General features: G+C 41.1%; 1 protein-coding gene across 1 annotated transcript; it reads left to right on the top strand.

Moving 5' to 3' along the window:
* Window positions 1-27,197, top strand: LOC138969305 (centriole and centriolar satellite protein ofd1-like). Its single transcript, XM_070342064.1, has 29 exons — window positions 1-247; window positions 1,580-1,780; window positions 3,192-3,260; window positions 3,616-3,646; window positions 5,151-5,258; window positions 5,594-5,736; window positions 9,380-9,469; window positions 10,556-10,639; window positions 11,102-11,208; window positions 12,068-12,187; window positions 12,506-12,579; window positions 13,234-13,325; window positions 13,695-13,772; window positions 15,163-15,230; window positions 15,945-15,988; window positions 16,384-16,535; window positions 16,750-16,861; window positions 17,121-17,169; window positions 17,660-17,945; window positions 18,417-18,537; window positions 19,263-19,370; window positions 20,383-20,482; window positions 21,113-21,246; window positions 22,120-22,257; window positions 22,793-22,932; window positions 23,209-23,298; window positions 24,989-25,024; window positions 26,297-26,349; window positions 26,633-27,197. Exons 1-29 carry the CDS (start codon window positions 152-154, stop codon window positions 26,664-26,666), a joined length of 2,958 nt encoding a protein of 985 aa, XP_070198165.1. The 5' UTR covers window positions 1-151; the 3' UTR covers window positions 26,667-27,197.
* Window positions 27,198-27,428: the final 231 nt, after the last annotated feature.

Here is a 27,428-nt window from a genome sequence, read left to right as displayed (position 1 = left end):
AACGTTTTAACATGGCGGCTGTTACCACCGAAGCGACGATGAAAGAGAAAATAGCGAATTATTCCAGTTTTTAGTTCCTTCAAGAAGCACTTACTCTTTAAAAAGTCTGTAAAAGATACACAAGAATCGAGAGCTGTAAAATAAGTCAAAGATGGCAGACAAAGCACCTGAATATTTGAGTGCTGAAGAGCTCAGAAATCGACTCTACCACAGTTTGCGAAACCGCGGGCTGGTAAATTCTATCAAAGTAAGTTTGCAGGCAACCCGTTGTATTTTCCCTTCATCTTTCGTGTTTTTTTGTGTGGAAACTATTACAGTTACATGTTAACGAACCACTTGTTTGATGATTTTAATGCCAAATGTTTGTTAATTGATTGGTCCACTGTTCTTGCATGTCGAGACTTGTCAGTTTGAAAGTTTCACTTTCAACTTCAAGTAATTACTAATAGTAATAGCATTGATGCAAAGAACTGAAAGAAACAACATAAAAAGTGCGTGCGTACCTTAATGGAAACACAGTGTTTTGAGACAGTAGGCCTGAGTGCATAAAGCCTTTAAAGGACAACATCACTGATCAGTTCAAGTTCTATACTTCTAACATTTAAATCTATGGAAGTAGATCAGTTTGATTTCCACTCTTGAGCAGCATTTAAAAATGTGTGTCGGTCATCTGACCGACTATCAATAATCATTTTAGATATACATATCAATTTGTCAATGACAAAAAGTTGTGATCTTAAATTACATGTCCTGAATGTGGTGTTCATCTATAATTCAGTTGAATTATCTCATTTGTTTGTACACACACAACAAAACACGCACACACACACTCGCAATGGCAATTATGATTTTGTAAATTTACGTGTGTGTATATATACCTGTATTCAAAACTGAGGAATTTGTGTATTACTAGTAACACATGTATTCACGTAAGGCCTAAAAAAAAAATAGGTGTGGTTACGGTAACCTGACCTACCCTATTTTTAGGGCCCGACCCTATAACTTTTTAATACATTTGTCAAAAAACCAAAAAAAAAACCGAGTGCAGAAAACGCAATAAAAGCGAAAGCGCTTGAGTCGCACACTTATTTCCATGTCAAGGAGGTTTAATTTGTACACATTAAAAAAAAAAAATGTAATTATACCTTCCTACCCTATTTTTTTTGGCTATGTTACCGTAACCACACCAATTTTTTTTGTTGGCCTAATGAAAAATGCAACTACTAGTTTAAGAATGTTATTAATAAGAATGTTCTTATTCTTACGGGGAGTGGCTACAGAAGATAAGCATCTGTGTGACTGTGAAATAACCTATTAACTATACACACCTGTTGATGTTTCTTTGTGTGCATCACTATTAATATTACATGTAGTATTGGAATGGTGTACTCGCCCTTAGTGGCCTTACAGGCCTCAAATCACTGATCAAGTCAAATTAAATTACCATTTAACGTCTTGAAAGAGTCCTGCATGTTCGTTTAATTTTATGGCCCAGAACATATACCTGAATTGTCTACTCCCTGACATCACATAATTATGCACCAAAATGATGTATAATTTCTGACTGTTCTTTTTCCAGTCACAACTTCGTACCAACCTCATAACTGAGCTTCAGCAGTCGGTTCAAGGACCCTTGACCATTCGTGACTTGGAGCCGTCAGAGAGTGATCCTCTGCTTTTGCGGGCAGCAAACAGTCTTGTTGCTGACCATCTGAAGAGGGCCAAATATGAGTACACACTGGGTGTCTTCCTACCAGAGAGCGGTCTAGCTCAGGATAAAGTGAGTGGGAGTGGTCCAGTGAGTGAACAGGTTTTGTAAGCTGAACCTGTAGTTTGCTGACATCAGCTGCTTGATATTTCAAGATGTGTTGTGCTTTTTTAATTTATTTTTTCATACACATTATTCAGTTTATTGGAAGGACGATTCAAGGAAATCTCTTATTTGGGAACTACTGTGACAGTTTTTTTCTGTTTGGCCAAATAAAGATATATGTTGGTTTAGGGTAACCCGACCAACCCTATTTTTTCCTGCCGACCCTAAAACTTTTTTTCATTTCTAAAAAAACCCCAAAAAACCCACTTTTGGCTCATTTTGCGAACCATACCTAAGAGAAGTAACCTCCTTTAAAATCAACTAAAAAAAATTGTACATTTAAAAAAGCCGACCTACTGACCCTATCTTTTTTGGTCACTTTACCCTAAACCAACATTATAAGATGTTTGGTGGCTTGTTGACAGACCAGCTTTTTTGTTGGTCAAAGGGGACCATATCGTCTTTTGTTTCATCTTTATCGACCAAGGCCGAAGGCCGCGGTTGATAAATATGAGACAAAAGGCGATATACTCCCCGAGGACCAACAACAAAATGCTGGTCTGACAACAAGCCACCAAACATCGTTTTTGTCATCATTTTGGTTGTGCAACAAAATGCACAATAACCCACAGGGAGACGAATTTTTAGAATCCAACTCCGGGCCACAAAGCATCGTCACAGTAGCACGAGATAACACGTCAAACTTGTATGTGACGTCAAACGTAGCTTGTTGACGCTTTTCTTCCAGTCTGAAAATGTACAGAGCTGCGATCATACCTGTGAGTTCAGTAAGTGTTGAGCATATTTCTTTTCTTTTAAGTGTTTATGACTTTTCGTTGTGGATTTTGCGATTACAGAGATAAGTTGCAAATTGACCATGAGTCGCCGCGGTAATTATCAACATTGATTGGATCTTTGAGAGTGAATGCTTACAATCGTTGTCCTCGGAAACACAAATCCAAAGCCGCGATGGTTCCACACATCAAACAATCAGCCTGATTGGCTTTTACTTTGACAATCCACGTTTCACCTGAAAGCTCAAACCCATTCACCACCTCGAGTTATTGCATGGGGAACATGAGATTTATTTCCCAGGTGTTTGTGAATGAAAACTCGTGAAAATGATGACAAATATTTTTGTTTGGCCTTTTGCAAAGTGAAAGTTGTTGGGTTTGATTGGGATACAAGCTGTACAAGATTGCCAACTGGGCAGAGAGGATGGACGGCATATCTACGTATGTAGCAATAATAGTAGCTAATAACATGTTTCTCGGAAGATGTTGTACCACATCTTTTCATGGTAAATGTGTGACTTTTTTTTAGAATGACAGGCTGTTTCAAACACTCACAGTTTATGTACTCAAATGCTTCCTTTCAGATGTTCAAACCAGAAGACTTGATGAGGCTGTTACACATCAGCCCTCAGTCTCGTCTCTACAAACAGCTGGTGAGACCACTAGACATTTACAACATTGACATAGCGAGTCAAGTATCTTGAAGATCAAAAAAAAGAGAAGAAAATTAACACAGAGCGCCTTGTTTTCCAAAAAAGGGGACTGGTTGTAGTGCTGGAAGAAGAAGGAAAGCTGTGCATCCAGTTTTCAATAACTTTTTAAAATGTTGCTAATCTTTTTATGCTCAAGATATTTTGAATGTTAGTTACAAACACGTTACTATGGAGAACAGCTAAACGAGATAAAAGTCATTTTCACTGTATACAGTCATTACAAACTTACTCTGTAACACAGATGTGTAGATTTGACTTGAAATTAAACAAATTAAAATATCATGACTTGTTTCAGTGGATGAAAGCAGAGGTGGATGCTGATAAAGGTAGGCTTTGTCCAATGAAACAACCTTGAAGATAAACACAGGAACACTTACCAACTAAAAACGGAAGCCTTTTTCAAAATATTCCATCCCACACAAAGACAGGCACACACACACATACGCACACATTCTGTCTCTTTCCTTGTTTGCTTTCTCCCTTTCTTTTTATATTTAGTCAAGTTTTGACTAAATATTTTAACATCGAGGCGGAATCGAAACGAGGGTCGTGGTGTATGTGCGTGTGTCTGTGTGTGTGTCTGTGTGTCTGTGTGTGTGTGTAGAGCGATTCAGACTAAACTACTGGACCGATCTTTATGAAATTTGACATGAGAGTTCCTGGGTATGAAATCCCCGAACGTTTTTTTCATTTTTTTGATAAATGTCTTTGATGACGTCATATCCGGCTTTTCGTGAAAGTTGAGGCGGCACTGTCACGCCCTCATTTTTCAACCAAATTGGTTGAAATTTTGGTCAAGTACTCTTCGACGAAGCCCGGGGTTCGGTATTGCATTTCAGCTTGGTGGCTTAAAAATTAATTAATGACTTTGGTCATTAAAAATCTGAAAATTGTAAAAAAAAATAAAAATTTATAAAACGATCCAAATTTACGTTTATCTTATTTTCCATCATTTGCTGATTCCAAAAACATATAAATATGTTATATTCGGATTAAAAACAAGCTCTGAAAATTAAATATATAAAAATTATTATCAATTTTTTTTTTCGAAATCAATTTAAAAACACTTTCATCTTATTCCTTGTCGGTTCCTGATTCCAAAAATATATAGATATGATATGTTTGGATTAAAAACACGCTCAGAAAGTTAAAACGAACAGAGGTACAGAAAAGCGTGCTATGCAGCATAGCGTAACCACTACCCCGCTCTTCTTGTCAATTTCACTGCCAATGCTGTGAGCGGTGGACCACGAGTATACGGTCTTGCTGCGTTGCATTGCGTTCAGTTTCATTCTGTGAGTTCGACAGCTACTTGACTAAATATTGTATTTTCGCCTTACGCGACTTGTTTCTTCTCTCATTCTCTTTCTCTCTCTCTCTCTCTCTCTCTCTCTCTCTCTCTCTCTCTCTCTCTCTCTCTCTCTCTTTTTTTCTTTTTTCTTCTCTCATGCACTCATGCATACTCTCTCTCTCTCTCTCTCTCTTTTTTTCTTTCTTTTTTCTTCTCTCATGCACTCATGCATACTCTCTCTCTCTTTCTCTTTCTCTCTTTCTCTCACACTTAACTGAAAGGCCTGGGCCTAAGCTTTGGAATCCTTATAAATTTTAATGGATGTGATTACATCGAGAAATGTTTTCTTCAATTTCAATTTTATTCAACACCAAACCATTGATATGCATAGTAGTAGAATATGATATCCCCATATATTTCTAGGGCAGATGTAATCAAATTGAGAAAATTAATTTGGCCTCTAATATTAAAATGATTGTACTCCCAGTGATCAGTCAATATGTGTTAGGTTAATCTATAATATCCCCATACATGTGCAGGGTTGCTATGGCAGATTTTATCAGAGTTGTCTGCCCTCCACTCCCGGGCCACACAGGAGAGCGGCGTACAAGTTGATCTCACTCGATCAGGACCAGTCACGTCTCTTGGTGAGATTAAAACTTGAACTTGAATGGCTATCATTTCTTCAGCATCTGCATTAGCTCCATTCCTTTTGAATCTGATACCTGAATAGCTGAGCAGATGCACACCTAGATCAGTCGAAATGACATAACGCAAGAGATACACAAGATAGCAAAACAAAGCAACCTGTTCTGGATAGATAATTGATTTGGCTTTCTCCTCGAAAATGGGTGCAATAATCTTTTTGCAGAGTGTATATATATATATGATATGTCAGATACCTTTTGGGTTATTGTTTACACAAAGCAGTCCTTCTTTGTTTATGTGGTCGGTATATTTTAATGCTGTATTTGCGGTGCAGATGCCAAGCTGCACAGTCTAGAGGAGCTGTACTCCTCCAGAAGAGACGAGCTGAGTCGCAGCAATCGCACAGCTGTAGAGGAGAGGTTGCTGCACTACCAGAGGCAGCTGGAAGATCGCTACAATTCGCAGCTCAAACTGGAGGTAAATGCCGTCATGTTTTGGAGTGTTTATCATTTAGCTTACTGAAGTCAAAACTTACCAAAGGGCATACATATGTTGCAAGTTATCACAGATGTCATGCAGAATTAATTAAATGTGTGAGGTGAACTGATTCTTAAGCTAATAATGAACTTACAGTGATTTATGGATGTGAATGTTTTGTTTGTATTGATTTTATTGAGTCACTTGAGAAAAAGTGACTCTATGTAATCGGTCAGTGTTAGTCTGTCCGGCCGGCCGGCCGGCCGGCCGGCCGGCCGGCCGTCCGTAGACACCACCTTAACGTTGGACTTTTCTCGGAAACTATCGGGCTCATATTTTGTTTAGTCGTGACCTCCAATGACCTCTACACTTTAACGATGGTTTCGTTGACCTTTGACCTTTTTCAAGGTCACAGGTCAGCGTCAAAGGAAAAATTAGACATTTTATATCTTTGACAAAGTTCATCGGATGTGATTGAAACTTTGTAGGATTATTCTTTACATCAAAGTATTTACATCTGTAGCCTTTTACGAACGTTATCAGAAAAACAAGGGAGATAACTAGCCTTTTCTGTTCGGCAACACACAACTTAACGTTGGGCTTTTCTCGGAAACTATAAAAGTGACCGGGCTCAAATTTTATGTGAACGTGACTCATTGTGTTGTGAATAGCAATTTCTTCCTGTCCATCTGATGCCTCATATAATATTCAGAACTGCGAAAGTGACTCGATCGAGCGTTTGCTCTTCTTGTTTGGTAACTTATCGATGCTTTATTTCTTTACCAGCTTTGCATTTACATCTTCAGGAGATTTTGAAATCTATGATTGATGATTTTTGACTCACATGCGAAGCAAAAGTGTGTCTATGTACTCACCCGAGTCGTCCGTCCGTCCGTCCCCCCCGTCCGGCCGGCCGTCCGGAAAACTTTAACGTTGGATATTTCTTGGACACTATTCAGTCTATCAGTACCAAATTTGGCAAGATGGTGTATGATGACAAGGCCCCCCAAAAAATATATATAGCATCTTGACCTTGCTTCAAGGTCAAGGTCGCAGGGGCCATAAATGTTGTCTAAAAAACAGCTATTTTTCCCATTTTCTCTGAAGTTTTTGAGATTCAATACCTCACCTATATATGATTTAAACTACTCACTTATCGCCCCCCCCCCCCCCCCCCCCCCCCCCGGCGCAAATCAAGATCACACGATAATCCCAAAGAAATGACACTCCTCTTTCTCTCCCTCTTATTACTTACAGTTATACTCACACACCTGCGCGCGCACACACTCACATACACCTGACACACACGCAATCACTCTCGTGCGCACATACATCACACATAGCGAAGTCATGTATTGATTTGGGCAAATAACGAGGGCAGTTTATTCAAGAGAATACCATCTGACAATGAGAGATATCATTGTGCAGTGATAAGTCCCATAAGTCCACAACAAAAAACAACAAACATTTGGTTACACTAACAACAAACACAAGGAGCCCTCACTCAAAGATTTAAACACCGTGAATAATGATTACATAACATTAACAAGGTTCGAGTCGCTTCATGCACAACCTCACTTCAAGTGAAGGCACAAACAGGCATGCATTTGCCTCAAAATTAAAAACATCATGCAACGGATTGCTAACAAAATACAACGGTGGATGCCGGGGGTGGATGGGGGGTAAGAAATAGTTGGCATATGCCCGCTGCGCCGCGCTGGTAAGGACTGACCACAATGTGTTGCTCTCCCGTTCTTATAGACCCCCGCTGATGCATCACACGTGCAAGCCCCCCGGCAACATGGACATTGCGGCTGGGCTATTCTCCTTGACTTTCACAAGTCCTCCTCTCCCCTCTCTTTCTAATTACGGGCCTAAGTGTTGATATCCTGCTTTACTACCCTCTCTTCCCTACCTGCCAACACTGATCCCTTTAGGCCTACCTCAAGTATCTAACATCCTCCTCCTCCACCCGCGGCTAATCTGTCTCGTTTAAATAGAGTTTATCTGACGCTGTCCGCTCTATCTAAACTCACACTTAAACTACTCACTTATCGCCCCCCCCCCCCCCCCCCCCGGCGCAAATCAAGAGCACACGATAATCCCAAAGAAATGACACTCCTCTTTCTCTCCCTCTTATTACTTACAGTTATACTCACACACCTGCGCGCGCACACACTCACATACACCTGACACACACGCAATCACTCTCGTGCGCACATACATCACACATAGCGAAGTCATGTATTGATTTGGGCAAATAACGAGGGCAGTTTATTCAAGAGAATACCATCTGACAATGAGAGATATCATTGTGCAGTGATAAGTCCCAAATTAGAGGTACTACTCGTTATTCAGCCCAACTAAAGACAGTATACTAGGTTAGAGGTGGGAGGTTTAGGATTGTTGTGATGTTATACATGAAGGAGTTGCCTGGGCTACATGTGATCTGTAAGATGATCTTTTGTGGCAGCTGGTCTAAGTAGCCTAAGTACGCGTTGCTTTTCCAATCCCCCATCACCTTGACAATTTCCCCCGGCACACCACAACTCAACGCCCACGCGGCACCACCCCGCCGAAAGCTGTGGCTGGAGAAGTTTCCCCCAGCAACAGCGGTAGTCAAGCGCAGTTTCTTATTAAAGTCTGATCCTTTCATCGGGAAGACCTGCGCCTTGGGGTCCATCGGCCCCAACAAAGGTAACACTATAAGAAATAGTTGGCATATGCCCGCTGCGCCGCGCTGGTAAGGACTGACCACAATGTGTTGCTCTCCCGTTCTTATAGACCCCCGCTGATGCATCACACGTGCAAGCCCCCCGGCAACATGGACATTGCGGCTGGGCTATTCTCCTTGACTTTCACAAGTCCTCCTCTCCCCTCTCTTTCTAATTACGGGCCTAAGTGTTGATATCCTGCTTTACTACCCTCTCTTCCCTACCTGCCAACACTGATCCCTTTAGGCCTACCTCAAGTATCTAACATCCTCCTCCACCCGCGGCTAATCTGTCTCGTTTAAATAGAGTTTATCTGACGCTGTCCGCTCTATCTAAACTCACACATATAGGGCAAAGTAAGCCCCATCTTTTGATACCAGTTTGGTTTACCTTGCTTCAAGGTCAAGGTCACAGGAGCTCTTCAAAGTTGGATTGTATACATATTTTGAAGTGACCTTGACCCTGAACTATGGAAGATAACTGTTTCAAACTTAAAAATGATGTGGGGCACATGTTATGCTTTCATCATGAGACACATTTGGTCACATATGATCAAGGTCAAGGTCACTTTGACCCTTATGAAATGTGACCAAAATAAGGTAGTGAACCACTAAAAGTGACCATATCTCATGGTAGAAAGAGCCAATAAGCACCATTGTACTTCCTATGTCTTGAATTAACAGCTTTGTGTTGCATGACCTTGGATGACCTTGGGTCAAGGTCACATGTATTTTGGTAGGAAAAATGTGTAAAGCAGTTCTTAGTGTATGATGTCATTGCTAGGTTTAGTTATTTGACCTTGACCCTGAATGTCAAGGTCATGTCAAGGTCAAGCATGTGAGTCGTATGGGCTTTGCCCTTCTTGTTGTTCACTGACCTGTGTTTTGTATCACTTGGTGAAATGTTTAAGAATGAAAATTTTGTTTCAGTTGGCCCGCATGAGAGATTCTGAAATTGCTGTCATGCGCATGGAGGAAAAAGAGAACGGTCGCAGAGAGCTGGAGCAGATGAAAAGGGAAGTAAGTATTTGTGAAGTGCCGTTTTGCAAAGTGGCCATTGAAGGGAAAGCATGCATATTGTAATGAGAACAAAATGTCACTCGTGCAGTGTTTTAATCTTGAAAGTGCAAAGTTAGACAATCCCTACACCAGGGCAAAATTTGTCTTGCAGTTTGAGCTAAAGAGTGGAATTATTATGCTGGTACTAGTATTTAGAGGACACTTTTAGGACCATCCAAAGGTCCTGACATTGCAGGTGTCATGGCAGGTATACTTCCCTCAAGTTTATAGACAACAGATCAACAGGTGTCTTATTGGAAGGTGTCTTGGCACAAGAAGAGCCTGGCATTACACTAGTTACAGGCACAAGAAGAGCCTGGCATTACACTAGTTACAGGCACAAGAAGAGCCTGGCATTACACTAGTTACAGGCACAAGAAGAGCCTGGCATTACACTAGTTACAGGCACAAGAAGAGCCTGGCATTACACTAGTTACAGGCACAACTTCACTTCATTTGCTTGCTTCACTGACCTTGTTTTCTCCTTTTTGAGTCACTTGAGAAAAAGTGACTCTATGTAATCGGTCAGTGTTAGTCTGTCCGGCCGGCCGTCCGGCCGTCCGTAGACACCACCTTAACGTTGGACTTTTCTCGGAAACTATCAAAGCGATCGGGCTCATATTTTGTTTAGTCGTGACCTCCAATGACCTCTACACTTTAACGATGGTTTCGTTGACCTTTGACCTTTTTCAAGGTCACAGGTCAGCGTCAAAGGAAAAATTAGACATTTTATATCTTTGACAAAGTTCATCGGATGTGATTGAAACTTTGTAGGATTATTCTTTACATCAAAGTATTTACATCTGTAGCCTTTTACGAACGTTATCAGAAAAACAAGGGAGATAACTAGCCTTTTCTGTTCGGCAACACACAACTTAACGTTGGGCTTTTCTCGGAAACTATAAAAGTGACCGGGCTCAAATTTTATGTGAACGTGACTCATTGTGTTGTGAATAGCAATTTCTTCCTGTCCATCTGATGCCTCATATAATATTCAGAACTGCGAAAGTGACTCGATCGAGCGTTTGCTCTTCTTGTTTTGAATAGTTGCAGAGGACGTATCAGGAAAAGTATGACTCATTGGTAGAAAGAGAACGCAACTCCATAGAGCGACTCCAAAAAGAACAAGAAGTAAGACGTTGTTGTGACTGAACCAGATTAATGTTGTACCCCTTTGCTGCTGCTACAGATGCCTGCCTGATGTTTTGTGTGGGATTTTGTGATTCATGTTACACTGACTGTTGAAGTAGAGTGGTAGTGAACCTTCAGTCTCTTACGAGCTGACTCTGCCAGTTGCTGAATGAGAGCTACATTAGCTTTCTCATCTAATTAGTTAATGTGTATTCACACATTTATTGCCTCAGTATCAATACACGCTGATGAGACAGAAAATCCTAACGCTCCGGATATGGTGATTGCATTTCCAGTAGAAACACCTGACACGCTCGACAATACATTGATATAAAAGTTTTGTACACAGGGAGTTTGTAAAAGGTTGAAGCGCTGTGGTATGCATGATTTCTTAGATTAAAAGAAGAGAAACATTTTTGCGCGTATATTTGTTTAAACAATGAGAATTTATTTTGCTGACAGCTGCAAGAGAAGGAGGTCTACTCTCAGCGACAGATGCTGCTTGCAGAGATTGAATCCATTCGCCAGCGAGAGGCAGAGGTCAAGAGAGAGGCAGAGGTCAACAAACGGTAGGATGCTTATTTTTGTTGGTCATTCCAAGCTAGGTCTGTACATTTGGAAGACATTTCAAATCTCTGACAAAATCAGGGACTGGGTCTTCAAAATGAAGGTCAATGTACAGACATTATGGCCAGAAGATGTGAAAACTAATGTCTTAAAACAAGGTCAATGTACAGACATTATGGCCAGAAGATGTGAAAACTAAGGTCTTCAAAATGAAGGTCAATGTACAGACATTATGGCCAGAAGATGTGAAAACTAAGGTCTTAAGACAAGGAAGGTCAATGTACAGACATTATGGCCAGAAGATGTGAAAACTAAGGTCTTAAAACAAGGTCAATGTACAGACATTATGGCCAGAAGATGTGAAAACTAAGGTCTTCAAAATGAAGGTCAATGTACAGACATTATGGCCAGAAGATGTGAAAACTGAGGTCTTCAAACAAGGAAGGTCTTGAGAAGGGGGTTCTTTTGTATCGGGGTATTAAGCTTCGGACAAAATGAGTAGGACACAGTTCAGTATGAACAAAGAGGAGAGGGAGGTAGGAAGCCAGTAAGGAGTGGCAATAGAAAAAAAAAGGTCATTCAGAGATATTGAACCACTTATAATAACGTTTAAAAAAAAAGTTACTTCTCTACGTACTGCTGTTATGTTCTTCAGGACTTGTGTTCCAAAGTGCTGGTAAGAATGACCGTGCTGAGTTTTGGAGATGTTGACGTTATCCTAGGGCCACTTGGTACCGGGAGGGTGACACTCAGCAAAATCGAAAGATTACGTGAACAACTGTTTTCATTCACCCTGCCATATAGGCAGCCTTACTCCATATTGGGAGGATTTAAGATCGAATTGTTTTCTGTTGTTGACAGAGAGAAGCAGTTGACAGAAGATCGCAGCAGAGCCAAGGAGGATGAGCTGCGGAGGCGTGAGATGGAGATACGTAACAAAGAAATTCAGTTTGACCAGCGACTACAGAATGAAATGGCACAGTAAGTCAAACTGAATAGTCATCTGAGGCATTCGAATGCCTACCATTACGTTTTTTGCCAGCATAGTTGTTTGTGCTTCTCAGCTTGGAGACAAATGTGGTTAGCCAACAAGTCGGGTGGTCATATTCAGCATTGTTGATGTTTTCACATTGTGTTTGTGTGTGTATGTGTGTTTACTATCATCAGCTGAGAAGAAAATAATGCACTGGCCATTTTCCAAACCAGGTTTTTCCAAGTATGCATCCTGGCTGTCTTTGAAATTTGTCTTTCTCCACCAACAAGCTGTCCAAACATTCAAATATTATATTGTTGTTGCAGGTTCAAACTGGACCAGCAAGCCAAATTCATTGACAGAATACAGAATGTGGAAGTCAGAGAAGCTAAAGTGAAAGGTAAGCTTGTGTATGGATGTAATCAGACATTTTGTGTAGTCGTACAATGGTACATGTGATGAAAGGACACCCTTGGGAGTAGCAAAAAGCGTCCCTACATTGCAGGTGGCCTGTCGTGGCAGGTATGTTTTGGTACAGACTAGAATAGACAAAGGGACAACAGGTGTCCTTTCTTGGGATTTGTCCTCTCATCAGAGGGGCCTCACTATTTTGAATGTTGAACAAGTTCATCTAATGGAATTACGATTTTCAATGCATTTTGCATGGTAGTGTCTGTTAGAAAGACTGCAAGCGCATTTCGGCATACATCTCGGTAAAAAAAAATATGAGTATGAATGTCTCTAACAGAGGATAGCACAGTGATGCACTGAAGATGAAGCTACTTCCAGTGTGCCTGCATTGAGTTTGGGTGGTGTGTACAAGAAAGTGCTTAACTGGGTGGGACCCAAGCGCTGGGTGGGACTGGTCAAAATTGAAATGTGTCTTGAGATCGCATCTTCCAAGCAATACATTTTTCCTTTAGTTGAGGCAGAAGTATACTCGCTGAAGAGATATTTGAATTAATCCATGGAGAAAACATGCCCCGTAGCTTTCAAAAGATTTTGTTTGCGTGTTGAATTATTACTGTGCTCATTGGTATGGCCATGTTTCCAGAGGAGGAGCGAATTTTATCCGAAGAGAAGTCCAAGGTGCAAGCACAGAAAGATGAACTTCGAGATAAAACTCACAGAGTTAATGAACTTGAGGTAAGATTTGTTTGTCTATTTCATTGATGGCTTAATTGTGTGCTTGGTTTATTTCAGAGTAGGTACAAATAGATCAAAATCTACACAAATATTGAGTTAAAGGAGAATTGAAGTCACTTTTTGTTGTAGTCTTGTTTTCATGAAGTAAAAGTAATAAAAATCTCAAAATTGCGTGCAGCTTTATATCTCTTTACATGTCTCAGGTAAATTTTAAAATATTGATGTGCTTCCATGAACAAGGTGACAAATAAGCGCAAATGAATGCTGAGAACTGGCATACTTCAGGAAAAACATCAGATGCATTTGCAAGCATCCCACTGATTTGTGTTTGATCCTTGATTTCTATGATGAATGATTCTTTGTTTGCAGACGTCACTCCAGGAAGCCAAGCATTCAGAAGTTTCAGCCACACGACACAACGAATTCATCAATGCCAAGTTACGGGATGTGAGTACCTTTGTCAGCAGGGTTTAGAAAACACTATGTCAGAAGCAGCGTCTCTGTGGAGCCTGAGATAACAAAACAACTACAAACAGATTTCATTTGCATTAAGATTTTAGATATTATTGGTGTCTCTGGAATTCATCATTGCATCTTTAATGTTCAAACACTTTATTTATTACTCGATATCACTTTCTGCTAAGATGTACTGTGGTACCTGCGATGTAAGGAGAATTTTGGAACCAGCAGAAAGTGAATTCCAATGGTCTGTCATGGCAGGTATAATCTGGTCATGATACAGTAAAACCTCCCGCTAACGACCTTGAAAATGTCCAGAAAATTCGGTCGTAAAAAGAAGGGGTCTTTATTGGGAGTTTAGGAGGTCTAATTTTTTTCACAGGGGTGGCAACTGTTGGGCAGTTCAGTCGTAAAAGTTGTGTCCGTTATCCTATTTTTGTTCCCATTTGATGTGCATATGGATAAGCATGATGTACATGCATACACCAGCGCACAGACGGGCAGACATAACACAAACACACACACACATACACACGCGCGCGCTCTCATAGGTAAAACTCAGTAATTGACCTCGGGTAAGAAAGTCAGTGTCTGTAACCTGGGACAGGAAGAGTTTTCTGTCAGACATCAAAGGAGACCGTCCCAGAGGGTAAAACTTGCTCATTGGCAAGCATGGGTCATTGACCCGAGGGTCAGTTGGTGAGCACACACTCACAGAATACGTACACAGCAATTCATTATTGAGTTGTCGTTATAACTGCCCTTACCCACCCCTCCCCCCTACTTCGAGGGCAGTCCTTCAATTGTGACAGCAATAGATGAGAAGATGACAGCCATGGACTTGCACGCACTACTGACTACAGACTACCACCCCTGACTCTTGATGCGTGACTAATGGCGTGCGTGTTCCGCGTGTGCTGGGTAATTACGAACTTTAACACTTACTGGTTAAAAGGTCAAAGTCGTTATTGACCCTATGTTGGTAGGTCGGTCGTCGTAAAAAGGAGGGCGTCATTCTTGGGAGGTTAGTTACAGTGTGAAAAGCATCCGTGCCGACAAATTCGGTCGGCAAAAGGAGGGGGTCGTTCTTGGAAGAGGTCGTTACGGGAGGTTCCACTGTTGTAGACAAAGGGACTGCAGGAGATGTCTTTTTGTGGGAAGTATCCTCTCACTGGATTGGCTTCACATCGCAGATACATGTGTACCACTTTATTAAATACTTGTCATTTGGAAAAAGCGTAATGTGTGTATTTCATGGAGTTTAGGGTGACATATCCAAGAGCGTGCTTGCTTAATTTTCACAGCTTTTAAGGAAAGAGGTAACGCCTTACAACTAGTGTACGTCACCTGTGGGTTTATTAGTTGCTGTCTGTCGCAGATGTCAGACTACAAAACACTGAAAGAACAAAGTGTTTCACAACGAAATGAGCTGGAAACCCTCAGAACGTAAGTCATTTTGTTGATAAGTTGTTAGTCTTGTTTTGTTTGTTTCCGTCTTTCTTTCATACAGCGTTCTTGCATTTTAGATAATGTAAGGACTTTGAATGTAATGAAAACAAGAAATTTGTTTTAAAAAAGAAAAAGCAATAACAAAGAATGCATGTGTGTGTTTTCTCTTTGAATGATGTACATGTAGTATACTTTTTCAAGGAAAAGATGAAAGATTGAAGTAACCTTCAGGGCGGGGATGTAGCTCAGTCGGTAGGGCGCTGGATTTGTATCCAGTTGGCCGCTGTCAGCGTGAGTTCGTCCCCACGTTCGGCGAGAGATTTATTTCTCAGAGTCAACTTTGTGTGCAGACTCTACTCGGTGTCCGAACACCCCCGTGTGTACACGCAAGCACAAGATCAAGTGCGCACGAAAAAGATCCTGTAATCCATGTCAGAGTTCGGTGGGTTATAGAAACACGAAAATACCCAGCATGCTTCCTCGGAAAACGGCGTATGGCTGCCTAAAAAATGGCGGGGTAAAAAACGGTCATACACGTAAAATTCCACTCGTGCAAAAAAACCACGAGTGGACGTGGGAGTTTCAGCCCACGAACGCAGAAGAAGAAGTAACCTTCAAGAATCATAACCAAATGAGGCAAAAAGCTACTGATAAGATTAAAGAAACATCGGGATGTATGTGCTGGTAATCTGATGTTGCATTTTGTTTCAGGCGGCTATCGGAGGTGCTCAATATGAATGAGAGAGAACGCGGACGTAAGTTACTGAATGCTGTTACCTGCATTCTGTTAGTATTTTCATAAATTCTTCTGTTTGTATGATGTATTGTTATCTTGAAAAACCTCTCAAATTAAAAGCAAAGCGTGTAAGGACTGAAAAAGACAACTCATGGTTCACAGTCATGGGCTCAGTTTTCTTCTTTTAGGTGTATGCTCTTTGCATTTTCACCATTCTTTCTGTATGTATGATTTAGTGTTAGCTTGAAAAAAAACCAAGAACTTTCAAATCAGAAGCAACTGAAAAGGACACCATCCCCCTCCCCCCTTCCACACACACACACACACAGACACACACACACACACACACACACACACACACACACAAGAAACATGCAAATGCATCTTCATGTGATTGTATTTCTTCATGCCCAGGTCAAGAAGAGCTGTTGAGAGAACTTCGCCGACCTTCACCAGAGACTCTGATGATGCAGCGCGACCTTGAGAGAGCGCGTGAAAACCTACGCCAAGAACAAGTGGTCTTTGAGCAACAGAAAAATCTGCTGGAGTCTAGGCTTAAAGATGAGGTCAGCTTCAGTCTTCATTTTGTTGTATTTCCCTCTTGCTGGCTTGCCTTGATTGAAAATGCCTTGCTAGAATAACACTAACAATGACAAAGTTGAGATCATCTGCTTCTTAAGAGCACCTGATTTCAACTTTTTTTGTTTTGTTTGTGGTCTGTGTGGGAAGCTGGAATATGCACTTACCTACTGAAAGTTTCCACATCTGTTTGTGTGACAGCTGGACCGTAACCGAGAGCTGGTTCAGCGCCTGGAGGAGCAGATGCTTCAGATGAAGGAAATGAACCGTGAAGTGGTGGACCTCCGGAAGCAACTGGCCATGACGCAGACAGGTGGGGACCTTATGCTTGTTCTTCAGGCAGTGATTGTAATAAAGGAATTTCACATCAGTTTTTTGTTACTTAGATGAATCTTTGCTCCACAAAATCTGCTGATAGCACCACGGCGAGCATCCAGAACAAGTTGAAGCATGCAGTGATTATGTAATATTTTTATGCGTAAACCTGATTAAGAAAAGAATAGCCCAAAGCTTTGACTAGTTGCCAATTGCTTCATGGTCTTTTGAACTTGTTTAAATGTTGTCTGTTTCAGTTTTGAATAATGAGGTCTATGGCAAGCCCAAGGATTGTACTGACCACCAGTGAGTAATGTTTTTTTGTTTCATTCATTTCGCTTCTTTATTTCTTATTTTCCTTTTAACGTGTAACTTGCAAAGTTTATGTTAATATTCAGTGTAAATTCCATGCTGACTAGACAGGAATTATGAAATAGTGTGAGAAGCATTATCAGTTGACATTTAGTCACACACATATATATGCACATATTCAACATGGGCTTGCACATAGTGCACATGCAACACACCCACAGCTGTACACACACACACACACATACACACTCACAAACACACACACACACACACACACACACACACACACACACACACACACACACACACACACACACACACACACACACACACACACACAGGCAGGTATGAACAAAGGCAGGCAAGAAGAAAAAAAACACTTTGTCTTTCTTTTATGTCTGTCACTGTCTTCTGTTCCTTTTTATCTAAACTGACTAATTTGAATCACATGAACTTACAAAACCTATGTCTTTCAACATCCTAGGTCTCTCTTGAACACCTCGCGTCGCTCAACTGGCCCAGCTCCTCATGGGTCCCACAACTCGTTGAGAGCGGTTTCGTCTGACCTTGACCCTCGTGGCAGCAGGGGACCTCTCACCTTCGCTGCGGACCGTGATGTTTATAATGAGGTTGATTCTGACCTTGACCTAGCTCCATCTTCCAGGCATCGAAACTTGTCTGAGTTTTCTGACGATCACTCCTCAGCAGGTTCGGCAGATATCGTGGCAGAGACACGATACAGGCTGAAAGGATTGGAGAAGGAGGCCCATGTGAGGGTTTTTTTTATGGGAAAAAATACACTTTAAATACTGGGTATTTGAAAATTGAAGGTCAAACATGTTTCCAGAATGTTGTGTACATTTTTAGTAATCATAAAGCTTGGATATTTTAAACAAAAATGAAAGATTCTGGGGACAGGAATTTGTAATTTGTGGTTTTATTTTAGCTTTGAGTTGGGAATGAATTACAAAGAGAGGACAACTCTTGGTTGACTTCTACTCCTTGCACGCACGTAGGATTTGAATTTTTGGAGCTGTGTAAAGGGATGGAGCAGCATCTGCAAGTCTGAAGTGGAAAAGTACAAGTGTGTGATATGAATATGATTACCTAACGTCTTATGTCAAGAAGCAAGACATTTGCCTGAATTACAGTGGAACCCTCCTTTGAGACTCGTTTTAAAACCACCCCCTTGTGAAACACTAGGTAATCTTTTATATTGATTATTTCTCATTCATCTTCAGAACCTAGAGCGTGCGTACCAGGACTTTCACTTCCAGATGACCAACGTCAACACCTTGCCGTCTGACCCTCCTCCTGCACACCAGCCCGCTAGCGCCAGTCATCGCTCTCAGGGCTTGGCAGGTAATACAGTGTTGTAGATGATCGAACGTGTAGCAAAGACCTGTACGAGTACGTGTAGATATTGCGTCACCGGTGACTCACTTTTTTTCTCCAATGTTCCAAATCATACGTTGTTTTGCTCCCACCAAGACTGCAGATCTTGGCAAACGCGTGACGTAAAAACTAGATTTGATGATGTTACCCGTACACGTTCCTGTGCCACATCTAGATCTTGCTAATGTCTTCTTCCATCTTTTGTCTTTTTTTTTTGAAAGCTGATATTAATAGGGCGAAGTCTACTTAATAATAATAATAATAATAATAATAATGGATATTTGTTATAGCGCATAATCATATATATGCTCAATGCGCTTTACAATATTAATTTCTGCCGTGTGAGATGGTATTTTTTACACGAAACTTGATGCATGAAGCTTTTTGCGCAGAATTTTCAGTATTTTGAGTATTTGCGAAGTCAACGTCAGGCTTAATTAAGGACACATGCAGACGCATTCATATTATACACAGTCACAGATGTTTGGTCTAATGCACAGACGCATGAATAGACACATAAAATTAGAGACAGGAGCAAACAACTTTAAATTAAAATGTGTCTTTTTTAATCTCAACAGAGAGCTATTTATCATGCACTGATCAATCTTCACACTTTAAAATTTTGAATATTAAACGGAATACAGGCCTTGTGTAGCATTGATCTTTGACTGTCAAGTTTTGTTTGTGATCAGGTTCCGGCAGCAGACCGATGGAGTCACCACCACCGAGCCCCATCCCTTACTCTCAACCCTTGTCTTCCACGCCGCACAAAAGACGTCCTGATCCCAGCTATCATGATGGTAGGTTGCTGTTCTTCCCTCCAGTTGTATGTTGGTTTTAATTAAAACGAGAGCACCGGAGAGTTTTACATGGGATTTTCATTGGCATTTTTAGTGTCAAAATGTTGTTTGGTTTTCTAAAGTGACTACTTGAAGTAACAGTTTTCATCTTCTGCATCCGTTGCTGCAACTCGCGCGTTCACTCATGTTTTTCTGCATAAGTGATCTTTTACGTATATGACCATTCAGGAAGTTATACTTTATTTCCTGGGGAGTAACATTTTTCAAAACCAGACTTTTGTAAAAAGCTTCCCGACTTGGACTTTCAAAGCAGTAAATATGAGAACAAGTTTGTGCATGAACCTTTTAGTGAGAATGTTTTGAGCAGGTTATTTTTATTTCAAGTGATCAGCAGAAAAGTGGAAGCAGTGTAGCATCCTGTGACTTGCCTTGATGAAGAATATGCTCAAAATATATATATTACTAGATGATTACCCGCTTCGCCGGGAAGAAGTAGAGCCGAATACCAGGCAAGAAGATAAACGCGCAAAACACTGGAGACCTTCTAAAAATAGTAACGTGCAGTGACCTTCTAAAAATAATAACGTAGTAACGGGAATATGGATTGACGCCACACGGAGGAAGGGAGATAATCGCGGCTGAAAACACTGGAGAAGATAAGGAAGAGTTACTGGTAGTGGATCCAGACCAAAAAAACCAAAATCGGTTCAGCGCTGCGCGCTGAGAGCACGTGTTGAAATATTTCATCGATGAGGTTGCGTCCGGGGTGTAGCTGAAAACGGTGTCCAAATTCGAAAAAGATCCACCGAGAACTTTGGCCGTGCATCGCGAACAGACAGACAGACAGACACTAGTCGTATATATATATTATTTGTATCCACTCTGCATGTTGCTTTTCTGATTGCAATTTCAACATAGTGTGTTGTTTAAAAGATGGTCTCATTTTCTGTTCATTACCTAACCTTGCAGTTGCATAAATCATTGACCCAATATGACAAATCTTTGTTTGCAGACAGTTTTGCACAGCTAAGTGGAGGGAGAATGCAGGAAGCCAGAAGTGCCCCTCCCCAGCTTGATTTTTCCAACATGTCAGACGATGTTGATGGCAGAGAGTGAGTTTGAAACAAAAAGATAGTAATAGTTGCATGTGACAATGCTTAAAAGCTAGATCGAATTTTATAACTTTGATATCCTTGTGGCAGACAGTGTACTGGAGTAAAAGTAATAAAGGTGTGAACCAAAGAAGAGTTAATGTTCACCTCGTGGTAAAGATGTCTTCAAAAATGTTTTAGGCAAACAATTTCATATCTTTCACATACACCCTTGAATAAGGATATTAACTCATGTCTTTCACTCACTTCTTTGAGTTTTTTTGCACGTGTATGATGTGTTGGTTTAATTACAGCGCTTCTGATATATTTCCAAATTAGCTTGAAGTCTTGTAGTAGATGAAATTGTCGCATAAAGTAAGACAACCTTGATTGTCAACTGTTCATTCCTCTCATTTGACACATAATAACCTTTCAAAGTTTGTATAGTGTTTTGTTTTGTTTTTGTAGGAGGACATTATTTTAATCAAAGTGCATTGTAAGAACAACACATGAAGCTTGGAGAGTAAGGATTTTCACTGATATTTTACTTAAATGATAAGGGATTGCAATAGAAACTTGAGTACCAAGAAAGCTACCAGAAAAATTTACTGCAAATAATTATGCACGCTGTTTGACCCTGAACTGTGATAGCGGTCTGGAGACCAAACATGTGAAGTCTCGCCCCATCACAGTGGATGACCTTGAGGCAAGACCAGGGTCACCCAGTATGCTGGTTGTCGCTGAGTCGGGGTCGGCTGGCACGAGCAGTCCACCACCACAGCAGGGTACTTGTTTTTTTTCTTTTCAGTCGTCCCTGACAGCGCTTTAAGTGTAGACTTGAGACTTTAATGGCTTATTTGACCAAAAAAGTGCATCCCAATACGGCAAACTGTCTCTTGGAAAGCGTGCTGTTGGCGGCAAAAAAAGAGGTTCAAGGACTGTCTAAAAGCATCTCTGCGAAACATAAACATGGACATCCAGTGCATGTACACAAATATTACATACAGAATGCAAACCAATTAAAAAATATTTATTTCACTGAAATACTCCTTATAAGATTCCCTTTTACAGCCCTAGTTTTTCAGACTTTTTGTTCATAATGTCTGTAAATTTACCCCCATTTTAACAGTTCCTCCCTTTACAGCCCTAGTTTTTCAGACTTTTTGTTCATAATGTCTGTAAATTTACCCCCATTTTAACAGTTCCTCCCTTTACAGCCCTAGTTTTTCAGACTTTTTGTTCATAATGTCTGTAAATTTACCCCCATTTTAAACAGTTCCTTCCTTTTACAGCCCTAGTTTTTCAGACTTTTTGTTCATAATGTCTGTAAATTTACCCCCATTTTAAACAGTTCCTTCCTTTTACAGCCCTAGTTTTTCAGACTTTTTGTTCATAATGTCTGTAAATTTACCCCCATTTTAACAGTTCCTCCCTTTACTGCCCTAGTTTTTCAGACTTTTTGTTCATAATGTCTGTAAATTTACCCCCATTTTAACAGTTCCTCCCTTTTACAGCCCTAGTTTTTCAGACTTTTTGTTCATAATGTCTGTAAATTTACCCCCATTTTAACAGTTCCTCCCTTTGCAGACATGATTTTCTCAGAATCTTGGAAGTTTGAAAAGGAAGTTCCATTGTATATGTACCTTCATTATTTTCAGAAGAGAAGAGGCAACCAACAAGACTAGATCCTCTTTCAACACCAAGCGGTGGCTCTAAACCACCAGGCACTCTACAGCCAGTCTCCCTAGACTCTGCATGGAAGCAACCCTCTGCTTCACTGGACGATGCTTGGAAGAGTGAGTGAAGTTGTTGCTGTATACATTATTTTTGTATTTTTGACCTAAGTGTGACAGATGACAAGATCAAGACAGTCATTGTTCTACAAGACAGCGCAAGTTAAGATCTGTGTCAAATGTTGTGTTTTGATAAAAAAAAATTTTTAAAAACACAAATAACATTTATGAATTGACCCATTTTAGTTTAAATTGTTTTTCTTTTTTACTATTGAAAACCAGTCTTGGCTAGTCACCTAGATAAACAAATTTAATGGGACCCCTACATCACATGGCTTAAAGAAAGAAAATCCAGTGTTCAATCATTGCATTTCTGTCTGTCCTGGTCTTATTTATTTGTCCATGCTTGGGGAATACGTTAATAGTTCAAGGTTTCTAGGTATCGTAAGTTTGTCCACTATGGAATCCATACCTAATTCTTCAAACAGGATTTATAGTAAACTGGAAACTACCTTGCATTTCTGCTTGAGGCAAAATCAGTATCTGCAGTGTTTGTGTATTTGATGATAGTTAACTAATTCATACACTGTCTTTGCAGCCCCAGATACAAGGGCTGACAGAGAAGCAGAGAGGAGAAAAGAAGAGCAACAGAGAGAGGAGGAAGAAAGGAGGAGACAAGAGGAGGAGGAGAGAAGAAAGAAGGAAGAAGAAGAGGAAGATCAGAAGAAGGAGGAAGAGGTAGGGTTCTTTTTGCCTGCCTTACAGGGTACCGGGTCAGTGGCCGAGTGGTTAATGCATAGTGTACAGCATGTGGACCTAGTTTTTGAACCCTGCAGTGGCACGACTGTTCCTAGATAAGAATTAAAAATATACAGAATGCTTGAAAATCACATCTGCATAGCCAAATATATTTATGCTGGAACGGCAGACAGAGAAAAACCCACTGCTTTTCAGCACCCCTAAAAGGAAGAATGCTTTTCTTTAGTTTACACACATTTTTGTTATGCATGACAGGAGAAAGCTGATGGGGACGCAGCAGGCATAGACCCTGTGATGCTGCAGTACATGGCTAGGGTTCAGGCAATGAAAGAACAAGAGGGGCAGGTGAGTCATTCGGGAAGAGTTAGTCCTACCTTTCGGGAAACAATAAGAATGGACAGAAATGGACGAAGAGAAAATACTAATATCTCTCTCGGTGCTTACGTCATTATTCAGGTGATCTAAATATTGCTAGCTTTTTTTAAGGTTCAAGGTTAAAAGTTTTAATTCAGCATTTTGCCCACAGTGCTTTCAACTATCACAATACACAGCTAGATGACACACACAAAGCATGAGAAATCCATTGTAATCTTGCATGTACCTGTCTGTCATAAAAAGACTGGAGATAGGTGGAATATGTGATTTTCGGTTTTGTTGTTGCAATAAGTTTTGGATTATGAATAATGTTTCCAAGTGTATGTCTTTGTGCTCATCCTTGTTGTTTCAAGTGAAACATGGAAAGTAGCATATACTTATGTACAGTGGCTCCCCCCTTTTAGGATCTCCAAAAAGGGCGGGGATGTAGCTCAGTCATGGCGGGGATGTAGCTCAGTCAGGGCGGGGATGTAGCTCAGTCAGGGCGGGGATGTAGCTCAGTCAGGACGGGGATGTAGCTCAGTCAGGGCGGGGGATGTAGCTCAGTCAGGGCGGGGATGTAGCTCAGTCAGGGCGGGGATGTAGCTCAGTCAGGGCGGGGATGTAGCTCAGTCGGGGCAGGGATGTAGCTCAGTCGGGGCGGGGATGTAGCTCAGTCAGGGCGGGGATGTAGCTCAGTCGGGGCGGGGATGTAGCTCAGTCGGGGCGGGGATGTAGCTCAGTCGGGGCGGGGATGTAGCTCAGTCAAGGCGGGGATGTAGCTCAGTCGGGGCGGGGATGTAGTTCAGTCGGGGCGGGGATGTAGCTCAGTCGGGGCGGGGATGTATCTCAGTCGGGGCGGGGATGTAGCTCAGTCAGGGCGGGGATGTAGCTCAGTCAGGGCGGGGATGTAGCTCAGTCAGGGCGGGGATGTAGCTCAGTCAGGGCGGGGATGTAGCTCAGTCAGGGCGAGGATGTGGCTCAGTCAGGGCGGGGATGTGGCTCAGTCAGGGTGGGGATGTGGCTCAGTCAGGGCGGGGATGTAGCTCAGTCAGGGCGGGGATGTAGCTCAGCTCAGTCAGGGCGGGGATGTAGCTCAGTCAGGGCGGGGATGTAGCTCAGTCAGGGCGGGGATGTAGCTCAGATTTGTATCCAGTTGGCCGCTGTCAGCGTGAGTTCGTCCCCACGTTCGGCGAGAGATTTTTTTCTCAGAGTCAACTTTGTGTGCAGACTCTCCTCGGTGTCCGAACACCCCCGTGTTTACACGCAAGCACAAGACCAAGTGCGCATGAAAAAGATCCTGTAATCCATGTCAGAGTTCGGTGGGTTATAGAAACACGAAAATACCCAGCATGCTTCCTCCGAAAGCGGCGTATGGCTGCCTAAATGGCAGGGTAAAAACGGTCATACACTTAAAAGCCATGGGAGTTTCAGCCCACGAACGAACAAACAGGACCTCCAAAAATCTGCGAAAATCAGGTCTTGAAAAGGAGGGAGTCTTAAAATGGGGGTACATTTACACAGGTTCTGAACAGAAAGTCTGAGAAAACAATTTAAGGTCTTAAAAGGGAGGGAGTCTTAAATTGGGGGGTCTTAAAAGGGGGTTCCACTGTATTCATATTTGTCTTCTGTTGAAGTACACTGTGTATGTTTGTGTTGGCGTATGCCAATCTCATTGCAGGGTCCAAAGGAAACCCCCAAAACTATGGTTGTCAAGGTAATGTTCAGTTTCATTTAAAAGTTAATTAATGAGTTGGTTAGTGTGTTTATGTGTTTCCTTTGGTTTTATCAAAATAGACAATGTTTGGAAGTAACTCTGTCGGGTTTTTGACTCACATGCGAAGCAAAAGTGAGTCTATGTACTCACCCGAGTCGTCCGTCCGTCCGGAAAACTTTAACGTTGGATATTTCTTGGACACTATTCAGTCTATCAGTACCAAATTTGGCAAGATGGTGTATGATGACAAGGCCCCAAAAAACATACATAGCATCTTGACCTTGCGTCAAGGTCGCAGGGGCCATAAATGTTGCCTAAAAACCAGCTATTTTTCACATTTTTCCCATTTTCTCTGAAGTTTTTGAGATTCAATACCTCACCTATATATGATATATAGGGCAAAGTAAGCCCCATCTTTTGATACCAGTTTGGTTTACCTTGCTTCAAGGTCAAGGTCACAGGAGCTCTTCAAAGTTGGATTGTATACATATTTTGAAGTGACCTTGACCATGAACTATGGAAGATAACTGTTTCAAACTTAAAAATTATGTGGGGCACATGTTATGCTTTCATCATGAGACACATTTGGTCACATAAGGTCAAGGTCACTTTGACCCTTATGAAATGTGACCAAAATAAGGTAGTGAACCACTAAAAGTGACCATATCTCATGGTAGAAAGAGCCAATAAGCACCATTGTACTTCCTATGTCTTGAATTAACAGCTTTGTGTTGCATGACCTTGGATGACCTTGACCTTGGGTCAAGGTCACATGTATTTTGGTAGGAAAAATGTGTAAAGCATGTGAGTCGTATGGGCTTTGCCCTTCTTGTTATGAGTTGTAAGAGACTGAATACTCTTGGTTTTTATTGAGGCTAATTTTTTCACTTTGCATTATAGGCCAGTTACCAGCGAGGGGTGTGTCTCCACACATGCTCCCCTTGGGGGAAGCGGGGGGGGGGGGGGGGAGTTGGTCCTCGTTGAAGGCAATGTGATGCAAAGAAATTCGTTCTTTGTTTTATATATATTTGATCACTACCTTACTGCATAGCTTGGTGAGTCGTAGTAAGTTATGCAGCTAACACAGATTACAGTTCACTTTGTAGAACAATCTGTTTTTGTACCTGTCCTGGTCTGTTCTTCTGAAGGCTAGGCATGGTTGGTTGGCTGGTGATTGATTGTGTTCACATCTGTGGTCTGAAAATGAACAAACCAGATTTTTGAAGAGCATTTTATTTTATGCTCCAGTAACACTTTGATTTTGTTTTTCAGGGGGGCAGCCCATCACAGTCAGAAGACATCTCAGTGGTTGATGATGCTAAAAGGTTTGTGTAGCTTTTCTCCAACTTTATTTGGCCGACATGACTTTTTTTAAAAAACTTCTTTCCACTGTCGGTAACACTAGACGTAGTCTTCTATTTCTTTGTATCTAAGTAGTTGTTCTTGTTTATGTAATATGTTTCTCTGTATCTATGGCTCTCTATTTGTGTGTGTGCTTCCAAATGCATGCATACGTATGCTTGGTTGCTGTTGGTATGTTTAAAAAAAAAAATTATTACCTCACTAGGTCTGCCGTGTTATTATAATGCATTGTGTTTCTAATTTCAGTGATCATGATGAGTTTGATGACGACATCTGGTGAAGTGCTATGTCATTCCTGCACAAGTACTCAACTGTGATAGCATTATGTATTTTTGCATGAAATACTAACTTGCCTTATTATAGCAACTTCGGTCATAATCTTTCAATGGTTGTACATGTATATATTTTTTAACTCACATTATATATAATTATTGACACAGATTAAGGCAGTGTACATTATCAGTCAGATTTTGTCTGTTCATTTGTATTCTTAATGTGTATGGGCATGCAAGCGTATTTTGCCAAAAAGGTGCCTAGGGAAGATTTAGATATGCTGGGTATTATGAACTATTAATGCCCTTCTTTCATAGACACCATAGAGCGTTCTTTGGTCAAGTTTCTTGAGCTTTAATGCATTGTGAAATCATTGTAAGGTTTGCTCACTGCATGAACAAGTAGTGCTGAATATGGCATTGGGAATTACTGTTGAATGACATTTTTGTTGTTCCATTTCCAAAATAAAAGATGACAAGTTTGGTTATTGTTTCCTGCAACAAAATACAACTTTCATGCTTCAATTCATGGCACTTTCTTTTGTTTGTTGTTGGTGGTTCTTTTTGGTGGTGTGAGTGTGTGTTTGTGCGCCAAAGACCAATCAATCATACGGATAACAAAGACCACTCCTGCATTGCCATGATCAAACGTTATTGTTCATACTGCAATAACAAGTGCATAATTTTATTCCCTTCTCCCCTTCAAAGATATTGGATTGTGTGAGAAACACCAGTGCCTGCAATCGTGAATTCTAGATACACAAAGTGAA

Source organism: Littorina saxatilis, linkage group LG6 (genome assembly GCF_037325665.1).
Source record: "Littorina saxatilis isolate snail1 linkage group LG6, US_GU_Lsax_2.0, whole genome shotgun sequence".
Lineage (NCBI taxonomy): Eukaryota > Metazoa > Mollusca > Gastropoda > Littorinimorpha > Littorinidae > Littorina > Littorina saxatilis.
This window is presented reverse-complemented; position numbering and strand designations above follow the sequence as displayed.

Excerpts from the sequence above, each read along its gene's own strand:
- LOC138969305 (XM_070342064.1), top strand. The coding sequence starts at position 152 with ATGGCAGACAAAGCACCTGAATATTTGAGTGCTGAAGAGCTCAGAAAT. Across the intron at positions 15,231-15,944 it reads GAGCTGGAAACCCTCAGAAC|GCGGCTATCGGAGGTGCTCA; the intron begins GTAAGTCATTTT and ends ATTTTGTTTCAG. Across the intron at positions 26,350-26,632 it reads GTGGTTGATGATGCTAAAAG|TGATCATGATGAGTTTGATG; the intron begins GTTTGTGTAGCT and ends TTCTAATTTCAG.